Raw genomic sequence first — 15,613 nt, forward strand, 5'->3', positions numbered from 1 at the left:
GGTCTCGTCCTAATTTGATTTTTAAACACATTTGGTGCCATTTCCTCATTCAGATTCATTAAGCAGAACAATTTTAAAGCTTTTGTTTTTGGCTCAGTGTCTCTGGTGTAATGGAAGAGTGCACCTAAAATTTAAAATCATTCAATTTAAAGTCATTTGCAAACCTTCAGACTTGTTAGCTGCATGAAACAGATAAGGAGGTATTTTGTCAAATGTTTCAGCTGCTCATATAATGAAGGATAAGTAGATGACTGGTGCTCCAGACAGCATAAATGTACTCTCTACAACATGAGAAGTCATTCTCGCATATCACAACTCAATGGTTAGTAAATGATGGACTGATTTGGATTTTTGAGTGAACTATTCCTTTAATGACTTGATAAATTATTAAGGTTAAGGTTTAGAATCAATTTAGTGTAAATCAATAGCAATAAGAAGCAGGAATGATTCATTCATTCATATTTACATAAAAAGAACCAAAAAGATGAATTAATGTATGCTTCATAATACTGTATGAATTGGTTTCAGAGCTGCTGCGATGTATGAGAAAGAGCAGCAAAAACATTCTTCAAAATATCTTCTTTTATGCTCCATGGATTTAATGATTAGGAAAAACTTGAGACTTACTTAATGAGACAATTTTGATTTTCAGTGAACTAATCCCTACATTTCATCCAGCTTTTTGCCAGAAACTATATCAAGATTTCAGCGTCGTCCATCATTGAGCTGATTGACAGCACTAAAGTTGCGAGTCTTTTAAAAAGTGATTCTTTTCCTGCTGTGAGGAGAACCTTCCAAAATGGCTGCAGTAGAGATTTATTAGCAGAAGGGGCATCAGAGGAGTTTGTCAGAACGAGGGTTAGACATGCTGCTTATGCGTATTAAAGAGATTTCGGATTCGGTTCGCGACACACAAGTCTGAATCTGGAGAGCGCGAAGCTTATTTGTTCGTGTGGACCACACAGATGCAGCGAAGAGGAACTGTATGTGTGTGTGTGTGTGTTATGGAGTTCTCCTCGATGCCCACAGCCTCTCCGTGGACCTTCAGACATTTGCAATATGTGAAAAATGCATGGCAGGAATGGCCGCTCACCGCATGGGTGTGGGCTGCATCCTGTCTGTGCCTTTGGAAAAGGGGAAGGGAGTTGGAGAATGAGTGGAAGAGCGAAAGGAAAAAGAAAAGTGAGGGAGAGTGAGGTAAAAGCATTGAGCGGGACGACAGAAGTTAAGGGTTTGGTCTCGTGTGTCTTCATGAAAGAGCTCGCAGCAGCAGCGCGGCCCATTGTGCATTATTAGTGCTGCTCGCGAACAACCCTTTTACTGCTGGACATAGTTTGAGGATTGTGTGTTCAAACAGATGACCATATGCAGACAAGGAATAGGAAAGAATTCTTTCTTCTGTTCAGTTTAGTTCTGTTCTTTATTTATATTGAATTATTTTATTTAATTAATTAATTGATTTTTTTTATTTAGTTCATTTTTCTTTCCTATTTTATTAAATTAATTAATTGATTTTTTTATTTAGTTTATTCTTCCTTCCTTCCTTCTTTCTTTATTTCTTTATTTCTTTCTTTCCCTCCTTCAATTTTTCTTTCTGCTTTCCTTTTAGTTTTGTTTGTAAAATTGTATTAAGTACATTTATGCACCGGTCTTATAGTTTATTATTTTTCCTTTCTTGCTTTCTTCCCTCCCTCCCTCCTTTTTTCTTTCTGCTTTCTTTTGTTTTGTTTTTAAAATTGTATTAAGTAAATTTTTTCGCTGGTGTTATATCATGATCTTACAATCTTTTTTACACTTCTTTCCTTTCCTTCCTTCCTTCCTTCCTTCCTTCCTTACTTCCTTCCTTCCTTCCTTCCTTTCTTTCTTTCTTTCTTTTTTTCTTTTTTTCTTTCTTTCTTTCTTTCTTTCCTTCCTTCCTTCCTTGCTTCCTTCCTTCCTTGCTTCCTTCCTTTCTTGCTTCCTTCCTTCCTTCCTTCCTTCCTTCCTTCTTTTCGGCTTTCTTTCTACTGTATGTTCACACCAAAAGCGGGGGAGCGTCAAAATAGCTGGAAGTCATTTATTTTCAATAGGAGCAGGTGGCAATAAGCAGTGAGGAGCGGCGCATCTTGTCTTCACCTGTGTGGGCATCAGGGAGAGTTGAAATCAAGTCAACTTTATAGTAATGAGCAATGACGCGGTTTGGCGGCAAGCAGAATGCAGAAGTCCACTACTTAAGCTTTGGTTCTGACCACACTTGTTCCCAAGGGTTTGATCATAGGGGGTTTATTATCGCCGGATTTCCAATTATTTATGTTTTCTTACTGGGATGTTCAAAAAAAGTTACCAGCGAGTTACTGATGCGCAATAATGTTGTATTCTTTTACTTTAAAAAAGCAAGAATCTCAAGCTCACTATAAGGAGTGTACAAAACAGTATTGTTGCTTTAGAATATTTGAGACCAATATTTCCATTTTGGATAAGTGGAGCAATGCCACACCACACGCAACAACTAGATCTTCCATTGTTAAATGAATTTGATAAAAAGTGTGCAGCATTTTTATGCTAGAAAGCATGTTTTTATGTTGGAGTGTAGCTGATTTGCTGATATGCTGCAATGGCTCCTTTAAATACAAGATCAGTGTATTGAATTTTGATGCTCTTGCTGCCAGAGCTGTAAAGGCAGGCAACATTGTCGTCAGGCTTGTGTGAACGCAGAGTTAGTTCTATCTTTTAAATTGTATTAAGTACATATATTCACTAATCTAATATTGTATATATTTTTCTTACCCTTCCTTCCTTCCTTGCTTCCTTTCTTTTTCTTGCTTGCTTGGTTCCTTCCGTTCTTTTCTCTTTCTTTTTTTCCTTCTTTCTTTCTTTCTTTCTTTCTTTCTTTCTTTCTTTCTTTCTTTCTTTCTTTCTTTCTTTCTTTCTTTCTATCATTCTTTCTTTCTATCATTCTTTCTTCCTTCCTTCCTTCCTTCCTTCCTTTCTTCCTTCTTATTAATAAATTCATTCTCTTCCTTATGTATATTTCTTAATTTATTATATATATATATTTTTATTCAATACTAAATTAGTTCTAAACTTCTTAATATTTTATCTATTCATTGTCATTTTTAATTATCCATTCTTTTTATTTATTTATCATTTTTGCTGTAATTTATATATTATTTATTTGCTTGTGTTTGTCCTTTCCTTGCTTTCCATTTGACTTTTGTTCTTTTTAAATGATTATTTTCTTTATTTTTCTATTCATTAAATCAGTTAAGTACAGATCTCCTTTTTCTCCAGGAAGTAAAGAAATCTTGTATAAAGTGTCTAGTGCACTTTGACCCTTTGCTTCTAACCTAAAAGAGCGTGTGTGATGTGCGCTTGAGTTCTCCAGCGTGTGCGGGTGCTGTGACTCACAGATGAAGTATTTTTCTGTCTATGATGCCTGGCTCCTCCTCGCCGGGCCCCGAGAGCATGAGGCAGCGATGAGGCGCCATGAGACCTGGCCCCGCTGTGAACTACTCCCTGGAATCACCTCACTCGTCGGCCTCAGTCACTTCACTTGTTTTCGCTTTCTGCTCGACCTCTGCTGTGCCGATCGCTACGGCTTTGAGTCGCAGCCTTCAGATTGAGCTGTGTTTGTGTGTTTTACATTTCTTCCTGAACTGTAAGGGCAAAATAAACAAGCAGCGGTCGGAAAAAAAGCACCGGAATTTAGCTCTGCATCCTCTCATGTCCTTATCAACAAAAAGGTTGTGCCTGGTGTGGGTTTTATGTGAACACATGGGACATAAAAGACGAAAGTGTGCGTATTTGAGGTTTTAAAGTGTGGTTTTGGCGGCAGTAGCTTTTATATCTGGTGTCTGTGAATGTGAGAGGTGAATGAATGAAAATACCTCTGACCTCCAGATTTGGCTGGGATCAGTATAGGCTTACACTATTTAGGGAGGTGAATTAAAAGGATTTGATTCTGTTTCTGTAAGTGTTTTTTTTTATATATATATATATTTAAAAAATAGGTTTTATTTATTGGAACTTTTTTGTGCTTTATTCATATATCTACCTTGTTAGTTACCAATTGTTTGTAGAATAAATCGTTATTCTTTTTGGTGTAGACTCAACAAGGTTCGGGTTAGGGCTAGGGGGAAATATTCTTAAAAGATTTATTTTTCCTCTCTGCTTTTCTTTTAGTTTTTTTTTTTAAAAATTTGTATTAAGTACATTATTACATTTACATTGATCTTATAGTTTCTTTCTTTCAGATCTATTTTTAAAATATTGAGTAATATTCATCGATCTTATTCTTATCTTTTTGTTAGTTTGTTTCTTCCTTTATTCCTTCTTTTTTTCCTTTCTGCTTTCCTTTTAGTTCTATTTTTAAAATTATTTTGTACTTTAAATTTACTTTGTTCATTACAAATCATTAGTAGAATAAATCATTGTTTTATTTGGCATAGACTTGATAAGGTTCAGGTTAGGACTAGGATAAAGGGGAAACATTCCTTTTTTTCTGTAGTGACCTGATTGATTCTTACCATTTGCTGCAGATTTTTTTGCTGCACATACATTATGTGTATCATCCACTCCATCACATTTCAAACTTGCTCTATTAGATTGAGACCTAGAGACCTAGTGTGGTGACCATTTAAGTATGGTGAACTCATTGGTGCTGTTTATACCTGCTCACTTCATATCGGTGAGGACTTGAGCTCCAGTTGCGCAGTACAAACCTCCTGGGTCTTTTTTAATGTCTTGTACATGACACAGAGTCCGACCTATTGTGTTTTTATTAAAAACATATATACATTTGATCGCTCAAACCACTTCAGGGGGTGGTCTGGGATGCATCCCAGAGGAAACTGGTCAGTTCTAAAAAGATCTGGTTGTTAAAATTGATTTAAATGTATTAATATAAAATTTTCTCCATAAAATAAAAAATAAATACACTTGAGAGAGTGTGTTATGGGCTGTATGACATAGGCAGTTATACTGTAACAGAGCTAATGCAACACTACAAAACGCCACAGATGACAATTGTTTGGATGTTTTCTTGTTTTATTGAATTATTTTCATTTCATTCTATTTTTGACCAGTGAGTAATTAGTTAATTATTAATAACATAAACTAGCAGTTTGTTAGGTAAATACTGTCTGGCTGAGTTAGACCCTATTCTGAAGTTAGATCTAATTTAGTTTCTCCAAAAGGCTTCCTGTGATTAAAATCGTTTTCCGTTACTGCCAAATCTCAACAGCTTTCACACCTGACTTACCTGGCCAGGCAATCTTTTCCCAATCTTCTGTTGTCCAATTTTGGTAAGAGGATATAAACGGTTGATTGTCTAGGGTGTGCTCTTCTTCTGTTGCTGTTGCTCATTTGCTTCAAGGTTAAATCACGTATTGTGTTCAGAGATGCTCTTTAACATACCTGGAGTTGCAGTTGTTTTTTATCAGCTCAACCAGTCTGCTCATTTCTTCTCTGAACCAGGCGTTTTCACACACACAACTGTGACTTACAGATTTTTATTTCTATTTTGAACCACTGTAAATTCAAGATTTCAGCCTGCCTGGCGTCAACTTGCAATTCCATCAACAAAATCATCTAAATAGTCTTTCTTTCCTATTCTTATGCTTTGTTTGAACTTCAGTTGATCATCTTGACCACGTCTACAGCACTTGCCTAAATACAATGTTATTCATTGAGCAGATGAACAAGTTTACCTTAAAAAAACAACATGCGAGTGTATATTTTAATGTGTTTCTTTGCCGCAGGAAGGATAACTCGTTTGAAAAGTATTAAAATAGAATTTTATTTTGCGCCGTTTCAACTTTCTCCCACACCAAATTCCCCTCAGACTGCAAATTCACATCTCTTGTTAAAATGCAGTTTGCTTTAGTGCTAGTGGATTCAGTAGTGCTGCAGTGCCACTGTAGTTCAATAGTTGTGCAGGAAACACTGTCAAAGTCTTTTAACACAACATTCTGTCTTCATCAGTGCAAGGATCCAGACACTAAATAACTATTAACTAAAGCTAATGACAAGAAAATCTAGAATTAAAACAAATACATAAGCAGAACTGTATAAGAAGTTTCTCCAAACCCTAACTCTTTTCATTTGTGCTTTTATAGATGAGCAGCCGACAAATCTGCAGCAACTGCTTGATGCTATCATGTCAACATGGACCAAAATCTCTGAGAAATATTTCCAGTACCTTGTTGAATCTATGCCATGAAGGATTAAGGCAGTTCTGAAGGCAAAAGGGGGTCCAAAACAGTAGTAATAAGGTGTAGCTAATAAAGTGTGCATCGCGATATCGATGCTGAAACTATATGAAGAGTTCAGATGCAAAATGTTTTTTTTTTTTTTTTTTTTTTTTTACAATAAGCATTTTATCTCAACCTCTTATGTTTATCTTGAGTTTATTCATGTCAAAGCCAATGAAAATAATGTATTGTAATGTATGTAATCAGGGCTTTACATTAACACCCGTCAACCCGCCAAATGCGGGTAGATTTCAGCTTTGGCGGGTTAGACAGACACCTCCACTAGCCACTTTGGCTGGTTGAAAATCATTTTTAATTTGGAGTTTTCCTAAAAGCAGGGTTCGACAACATAAGGATGACCCAACATGCGTGCAAATGTGATCTTAGAATCGAGAAGTAAAATAATTGTGATCACGGAAACAGAAGTAAGGCAAATGAATACCGAATGAGAGGATGATGATCGCTCGCGCTAACAGCTGACGTGATGCGCGCAACTGCTTAAAACGCGTGCGCGCTCCCGACAACCGTGACAAGCAACCGTGTCTGGAACAGGTTCTGGAAACGCAACCGTCATCGGTTCTCTTTCAAATAAACTAGACAAATAGTGATGAACATGCACCCACAGTCCTGCTGCTTTTAAGAGCTCAAAATGTGTCTTTTTGTAAGCAGCACCGGTTGCTTTCACTTTAAACAGATTATTAAATGGCTTAAAGTACCGTGAGCACGTGATCATTCTTTCATTATCACACACGGTATGTTTCATTTACTTACGGTTTTATTTGCTTTTATTTTTGTTAAAATGGTTTAATTATAATTTTTTTTACAACGTTGCTTTAATGGGAGATGAACTGTCCATTTATGTGCAGTCAACTGGTGATCTGAGAGTTCTTTAGCCACGACAGATTACTGTGCATATTTTTGATACATGACAATAGTTTTTTTTTTTAAAGTCAGTTGCTTTTCTTTCTTTTTTAAGAAATGTTTTGTTAAATAAAATGTATATACAGCTATATTTTGCTTGTTTTGACAATCAAAATTTGTGGCTAAGAAATAATTATTGTTTAGTGTGGTTATAGAGATAAATTTGGTACATTACATTACGTTAATTTTGAGCTCTAAAAAAAGTAATGTGAAATAAAAACTAATTATATAACAATATAACACTATGAAACAATGAACCATTTGCTCATGCTCAGTGATTAAACTCATACTGACACACAAAAAGTGAAATGAATGAGGACGCATGTGGACAACACAAAATTGAAATCAAGTAATTTTAGCATGTCAACGTCAAATTTATGCATATAAAATATATTTTCCCAACAACAAAATTGTAGCTAGTCAAAATGCAAAGTGGCTAGTAACATTGGAAAACTACTAGCCACAGTGGCCGGTGATTAAAAACAGTAATGTATGTAATGTTATAATGTAATCTATTACCATACAATCAAAATTACTGAACCTAGACATAAGAGCCTGAAAGAAATGCTCATTTTAGAAGTAAATTTCAGATGACATTTAGAGGTTTTTATATCTGAACTCTTTATATATTGGGCAGGCCTAGTTGGCACATAACTACAGAGAGATTTTGTATCAAATTTTGTATTATTTAGTTATAAATTAAGTGGTTTAATGCATTTTTGTGATTATCAAGATATATTTCACAGCCACAGTTTTAACCTAGACAATCAAGAGCTGCCAATTAAGCCAAAAACAGCCATAGCTACGCTTTAAATCATCGTGACCAAAAAGTGTTTTGTGATTCGCAACCCTCACCACCCTTCACCCCTCGGCTCTCCTCCACCTGGTAAGGCGATTCATTCATCAATAATTGATAATTGGTTAAGACGGGTGAAATGGAGAGGTAATTTGTTGAGTACAGGCAGGGTGCAGGGCCAGATGATTGGCTTCTTTCGCTCTTTTTCTCCCCCCTCAGAACTACACTTGGAGTTTACCGAGTTCAGCTTCTTCTCTTCTCTCCGGCTCTCAAGGACGCGGCAGGCTGCTCGTAGCCACAGGGCTCTTCCTCTCTTACCCTCTCTCTCTCTTTTTTTCTCGTCATCTTATCCCATTCACTCTCTTTGTTTCAGTCTCTATCCCCCGCTCCATGTGCATCCCAGCAGGGGTTGTCGATACTCCGTGCGCAGCTGTAACACAACGGTTACTGATGTGCAGCACTAGTAAAGTGACCATTCACTCGTGTTCAGCGTAGTTTCACATTGCAAGATAGCATGTGAACCGGATAGCATGTGAGCAGCGGCATTTGTGTACGCTCAATGCCAGAGGAGGGAATACATATTGATTTCAGACAAACATCATTCTTTTTTTTCTCCCCCCCCATTGGAAATCCCTAGATTCTTTTTGTTCTGCTGCCTTTTCCCTGCATCTCTGTGTTTCTCCATCTGTCTCTATCTCTCTCTCTCTCTCTTGCTAATGAAACTCCAAATGAATTGGAGCACGCTCGATGGTTTCTCTCCCTCCCTTTCTGACTCTCTCCCACTTATCATTCTCCGCCGCACTCTGCCTCCATACAGCACATATATGTGGGGTTTGTCAAGAGAGACGTTTGCTTGCTTTCTCTGTACCTCCCTGGTAATCCTTTTGAGAGAAGGGTGATAATGTGTTTGCGTAAACTAAATTAAAAGAAGTGGTCCATGCTGTCGTGCTCTCTTTTTGTCGTTCGCGCTCATTTTCATGTTTGCGCACAGTACGTTTGATCAGGCGCTGTTAAAAAAGGTGTAGTTTTAGCACTTGGGTGAATAGCCATCACAAACTCATATGCACTTCACTTTGAACTTTGAAGTCTTGCGAAGATGGATTGATACAGTGATCAGAGTCTTTATAGGGCTTTTTGAAATGTTGTAGAATTACAGTCTGCAGATATGTATTCAGGTCGACTAATATACACAATGTCACTTTAAGCTGATGTTAAAAAGAAATTAATTAGTGAGCATGTGTTATACACGCATATATAGATGCATATCGATGAAAAACTTCAAAATTCATTTCTTTCATCGCCATTTTAAAGGCAATTTTCTGGAAATGAGATTTTTCTTCTGCACTGAGGCATGAATCACTTCTACAGCAGCTCTTACGTACACCAAACTACACCGTTTCATTCAAATCTGTATTCTGAAGGTTTTTTCTTGGGGATATATTCATACATATTTTGTGGATAATGTAAAACCTATTATTCTACTTAGAATTGTGAGCAGTTTTTGATTGCTTGCAGTATTTTTTTTTTAAATATGGAGTGATTAAAATGTAAAACAGCAATAATTTAATTAAAAAGATACATTGAAAATAAAATGTAAATTTATTATGAATTTACTTAACTGCTGGCCATTCAAGATGTAGGTTACTGTTTTTCTTTAAAAACTAAACTAATACAATGCACTGAACCGCTACCAGCAAGTTCGGAAGTTAGAAAGACTACAGATACATTCAAAACAAAAATGAATACTGTGGCTCCTTATGAAACATTGAGATTTTATTAAGTGAAATTCTAAGTCTTCAAAAAAAGTGAACATTATTTACCAGATTATTGCATCTAAACTAAAAAAGAACAGTTTCCACAGACCAATCAAATGGTTTTTCTTTAAAAGAGCTCAGGAGCATGCATCAGTTCGCTTGTAAATACATTATATTGCCAAAAGTTTTGAGGCAAGAGTTTTAATAACATCCTAATCTGTAGGGTTTAATATGGAGTCGACCCACCCTTTACAGCTAAATCGGCTTCAACTGTACTGGGAAAGCTTTCCACAAGGTTTAGTAGTGTGCTTATGGGAATTTTTGACCATTTGTGAGGACATTTGTAAGGTCAGGTACTAATGTTGGATGAGAAGGCCAGACTCGTAGTCTCTGCTCTAATTTAATGAAAGGTGTTCATTCAGGTTGAGGTCAGGACTCTGTGCAGGCTGGTCAAGTTTCTACACACCTCGATCATCCATGTCTTTATGAACCTTGCTTTGTGCACCTGTGTTCAGTCATGTTGGAACAGGAACATCACCAAACATTGTCCAAAATGTCTTGGTATGCTTAAGCATTAAGAATTAATTTCACTGAAATTAAGGGGCCAATCCCAAACCTGTTAAACAACACCACACTTTAATAATAATAACAATAATAATAATAATAATAATAGTAATAGTAATAGTAGTAGTAATAATAATAGTAATAATAATAATAATAATCAAAGTTTTACACTTTGCAGTCTGGAAAGCGCTGTTCTCCCTGCAACTGCCAAATCCAGGCTCGTCCTTCCAGTTGCGGGATTCCAGTGAACACATCCCCACTGCTGTAGAGTCCGGTGGTGGCCTGCTTTACACTTCTGCATCCCACACTTTGCCTTGCACTTGGTGATGAAAGGCTTGGATGGGCGCTGCTCAGCCATGAATACTCTTTCCATGATGCTCTCTGTGCACTGTTATTTAGTAATCTGAAGGCCACATTAAGTTTGGACGTCTGTAGCTGTTGACTCTGCAGAAAGTTGGCAGATTCTGCACACTGTACGCCTCAGCATGCACTGACCAATCTCTGTGGTTTTACATGGCCTACAACTTAATGGCTGAGTTGCTGTGGTTCCAGTTTGATCCAGTTTGTTATAATAGCACTAACAGATGACGATGGAGTGTTTAGTGATGAGGAAGTTTATCTAGTGGACTTACTGCACAGGTTGAAACTTATCATGTTACCACTCTTAGGGCCCTATCATACACCCGGCGCAGTGTGTTGCAAGGCGTGGCGCAATGTTCTTTTGGTAGTTTCAGCTTGGCGCAAGAGTCATTTTGAAGCGTTGCGCTACGCTGTTTAAATAGCAAATGCATTAGCGCTCATTTGTGCGCCCATAGGCGTTCTGGTCTAAAAAGAAAGGCGTTCTGAGGCGGACCGCTGGCGCGTTGCTATTTTGAGGAACTATAATAGATTTTTCATTAGACCAAAACTAACCCGGTCTAAACTCCAGCGCAGAGTTGCGCCTCACTTACACACTGCTTAATACGCAAGAGGGCAATAGGCAAATATCTTTACATATGAAAAAATGTAAATATTAAGGATATATATAGGATATAATAAGAATAGATATAGGATATAAATATAAAGGATTAAAATATTACAAAACATATTATTTTCTAGCCTACATAAATATGAAAAATCACTGCTTTTATGTCTTCTTCATCTCGGGAGGCTTTTTCAGTTCATTCATAACAATTTGCTTTTGTATAATGTTATTATTATTAGCAGTATTATTTATTATATCTATATGTATATTTGTTTTATTAAAAACAAGCTTAGATTTGCCCACCTGTCAGGTTTTAGACCATATGGGGCACAGCATGTGTTTTAGGATATAAGACTCTAATTGGTTTATTCTCAAAACACACCTATAACTCATTAAGAAAATAAACTCAACCCTTTTAAACCATGCGCCATGGCGCAAAGCAGGTTTTCCCGTCCTTAAATTAGCAAAAACGCGTCCTGACATGCCCTGAAAGCGTTTGCGCCCTGCGTTTTGCGCTCTGCGCATGGACCGTCAAAAAAGAGCCTGTAAACTCACTGAGCTTCTAAGAGTGACCCATTCTTATACATGTGCTTGCAGAAGCAGTCTGATGTTGATACCTGAATTCAAGGATTTGGATGGCGATATCCCCAAACTTTTTCGAAATGTTGGTAGCCATTGATTAGAAAATACGAATCACCAGGGACTATGGTTTTAGCCACAAATCTTCTTTAATGTTCTACTGTAAAAATATACATATACTGTACAGTTGAAGTAAGAATTATTAGTGCCCCTTTGATTTTTATCTTCTTTTTTAAAATCTTCACAAATGATGTTTAACAGAGCAAGGAAATTTTCACAGTATGTCTGATTATATTTTTTCTTCAGGAAAAAGTCCTATTTGTTTTATTTCGGCTAGAATAAAAGCAGTTTTTCATTATTAAAAGCAATTTTAGTGACAATTATTAGTCCCTTTAAGCTATATTTTTTCCTGATAGTCTACAGAACAAACCATCGTTATACAATAACTTGCCTAACTATTATGTTTAGAAATGTGTTGATGTGTTCTCTCTATTAAACAGAAATTGGGGAATAAACAGGGTTGCTAATAATTCAGGAATGAATTCTGACTTTAACTGTATATATTTAGATACTCTTTGTGTGAACTGTCCCGTTAAGTACCGACTTGGCTCTAAAAGCTCTGGTTCTTTAGACAACTCTAGCAGTTATTCCAAGAAATCAACAGCAGTTTCACATCTTTGATATTATTTTTAGGTGTATTAATAGGTTATCCTGAAAAAATATTTTCTTTTGACTTTGACTTTTCCAGGAGAGATGGAAGAGGAGATGGAGAACCCTGAGATGGTGGATCTCCCAGAGAAGCAGAAGCATCAGCTGAGACACAGAGAACTCTTTCTCTCCAGACAGTTGGAATCTCTGCCCGCGACACACATCAGGTAACCTATGAAAAAATCTTTAGATATTGAGGATATGCTTCATTCTGGCAGCGTTTTTTTTTCTTCTAGCAGCCGACTTACTTTCATTAGTGCGAGCATAGGAGTCTCACACACACACAACGACTCCCTTCAGTCTTTTTTTTTTTTCATGTTCTGGCCTAATGGAATCCCCAGTGCGGAAGAGTATTAACCTCTCGTTCATTCACGCCGCTCTCTCATCGGTGCGATTTCAGCAGAGAGCAGTTCAAGATTGAGTCAGTCTTGTTTTTTTGCTCAAGGGCTTGTATTTTTCGTCATCTGTACTTGTGAATAGAACCATTTAAGAAGAATCATGTCCTCTTCTATTTCGGATGTTGCTATGAAAGCAGATGGATTTTTTTTTTTTTCATCCTTTAAATTCACTTGTGTCCTACTTATGAACCTGAGGTCACATCTGACTCAGATCAACTTGGATCTTGTGAACATGTAAATCTTTGAATTTTATGGAGAAAGTCGGGACTGGAGGGGTGGAGCAAGATTGACCTTAAACGATTGTGGATGAACAGGTTCTTTATTGTTGTTTGGTCATGGATAATGGATGGCAAGCATCAAACCTTTTAAGGGTTGGAACGATTCATCGAGTGACTCATTTTCAAATCAGCTGTTGATTAGATTTTTCCTACTGTAACTGTAGTGTTTGCAGTGACCTAGAAACATGGACAAGTGAACAGCGGGATTAGGCAGAGGTGGCTAGAGTATCCAAAATCTATTCTCAAAAGTACAAGTACTTAAGAATTTTTACTGAAGTAAAAGTAACAATCTTTAAAGTTACTCGAGTAAGAGTAAAAAAGTGTCTGATAAAAAAAAAAAAAACTCAAGTAACTAGTTACTAAAATGTCTTTTTTAGGGTTGTAGATGTTTGTCTGCTTTTATGAGAGAGCATATGAGGGAAAACACTTGGACATGTGTGAAATTTGATATTACAATAATTAAAACATTGCCCATAGTTAACTAATTACTATTATCAGTGTTCAAATTAGGGCTGGGCGTTATATCGGGTTCTTTGGATATATCGATATGATTCCCCAACGCAATGCGGTATTATTCAATATCGTTCATATCAATATGGTTTGAGGCCATATGTGCGCATTCTGTGCGAAACAGACCACTCCATGGTAGCACGCGAGCTCCACTTGCACAAATGTGCGCATGCGCAAATGAATGATTCACTTCATGAGTCATACAAAAGATTTGTTCAAAATGAACGAATCGTTCAAGAACGACCCATCACTGACACGACATGGAGGACGACGGTCTCTTTTTTACATTTACATTATAACACATTTAGCTCTGTGTTCTGGTCTGTTATAATGACTGTTTACATATGCTTAAAGGGTCACGAAACACCAAAACACATTTTTTGAGCTGTTGACAGTCCTGTATGTGTCCCACACTGCTAAAAACACTATTAAGACACCTATAATTCACTAAAAAGTGTAAATTGGTTGTTTTTGCGTTATTTCAAGCAAATTCGTACTTCCGGTTTGAAACGAATTTTTGAAGCTGCGTCACGGCCATGACATAATATCGTGTATTCCAGCGTGCAGACTGGGCGTCTGTGCCAGAGTGAGTCTTATTACGTCTTACAGTGTGCTGCATTAATGCATGAGTAAGGCTTGGTTCAAACCAATCAGCGCGCTCTATTGTGCAACTTTATTAATATTCATTAGTGTCACAGTGTTTTCACGACAGAGACGCCACGTTGTGTTGGCAAAACAAGCGTGAAGTGTTGCTTTTATAGTTTGCTGCCGTTAAGTTTCGTTTTAATTTTCTCTCTGTGAGAGCGCAGCTGGCGTCACGTGTGGATTAACAGTGTACGCGACGCTCGACAACAATAACTTACATGTCCAAACGCTGAGATCTGGATTCGCTTGTAGTCTCCTCTTCATAAAGACGCGGCTCTAGTTACTGGTGATTGTCCTGTCTCTACAGATTTGGTAAGTGAGCGACCAGCGCTCTTTGTTTATTAAGTTTGTTCGTATCGAATTAAGTTAACTATTGCACCGAGTCACCGAGTGTAAACACGTTAGCATCACAACCAAACTTTAACCTCGTGTAGGGTTTTTACCGCATTTAGTGACCGGAATAACACACGCGGCTTTCTGACGCTATCTGCCGTGTGCATCTAAGTTTCCGGGAAATGCTGAGGTTTTTTTTTCTCTCATTCGCCGTACGGTATCAAACATTGCATGAAAAATACACGCTTAGAGCAGTTCCTCGAATCAAATATCTCGTTTGTCGCGAGGGGCATGAATGAATTCCCTGAATGAAAGAGCCAAACTGCAGTTAAAGTCCAACATTTAATAATTTGGTAAATAATTCGACTACAGATGTCCTTGTAGGTTAAACACCATCACTTTCTCCTGTCTGTGTATTTTGACTCTGAAACTCACGCGTGCCTAAATAGACACTCCCACACCATCCCACTTTAGTTCCTCCGACACTCCCCCCTAAACAAAGCTGGACACGCCCACTCTTCTGACTTTTTCCAAAGTAGAGGTGTGAAAACACCCTGCTGAAACGAGGGGGTTTCATGGCCCTTTAACCAGCATTTCATCACAGTACTCTGAAACTCTGGTTCTTTACTTCTCATATCTGTAGTCTATTCGTTTTCATCTCCTTGTTTAATATTTAGTAAAACAAGTTTAGTCAAAACAAAAGAAAAAGTGTAGGATTTTTTAAGACTTATCTTTAGATATCTATAAGTGCACTGTTAAATAATTGTGCGCAAAACATTTTTATACACAACTGTTTTAAGCAGGAGAAAAACCTGTACTGTGTTTTATTTATCAAAGATTTTGTGCAGCTGTTATTTTTTGTGTGCAGCTGTTTATTTGTAAACAGGGAGGGAAACTCCTATGTTTAAATTATATTTTGCTCAAAAAACATTT

At 37.2% G+C, this 15,613-nt stretch overlaps 1 protein-coding gene across 4 annotated transcripts in view; it reads left to right on the plus strand.

Moving 5' to 3' along the window:
- mta1 (metastasis associated 1) overlaps positions 1-15,613 on the plus strand; it is a 107,848-nt gene that overhangs the window by 47,420 nt on the left and 44,815 nt on the right. For all 4 annotated transcript variants that reach the window (XM_087290832.1, XM_087290833.1, XM_087290831.1 and 1 more), the window contains exon 4: positions 12,557-12,683. In XM_087290832.1, the coding sequence (XP_087146958.1) occupies positions 12,557-12,683 (127 nt within the window). The remainder of the gene's footprint in view (positions 1-12,556; positions 12,684-15,613) is intronic.

Source organism: Danio rerio, chromosome 17, assembly GCF_052040795.2.
Source record: "Danio rerio strain M-AB ecotype USA chromosome 17, GRCz13ab, whole genome shotgun sequence".
NCBI classification, from domain to species: Eukaryota; Metazoa; Chordata; class Actinopteri; order Cypriniformes; family Danionidae; genus Danio; species Danio rerio.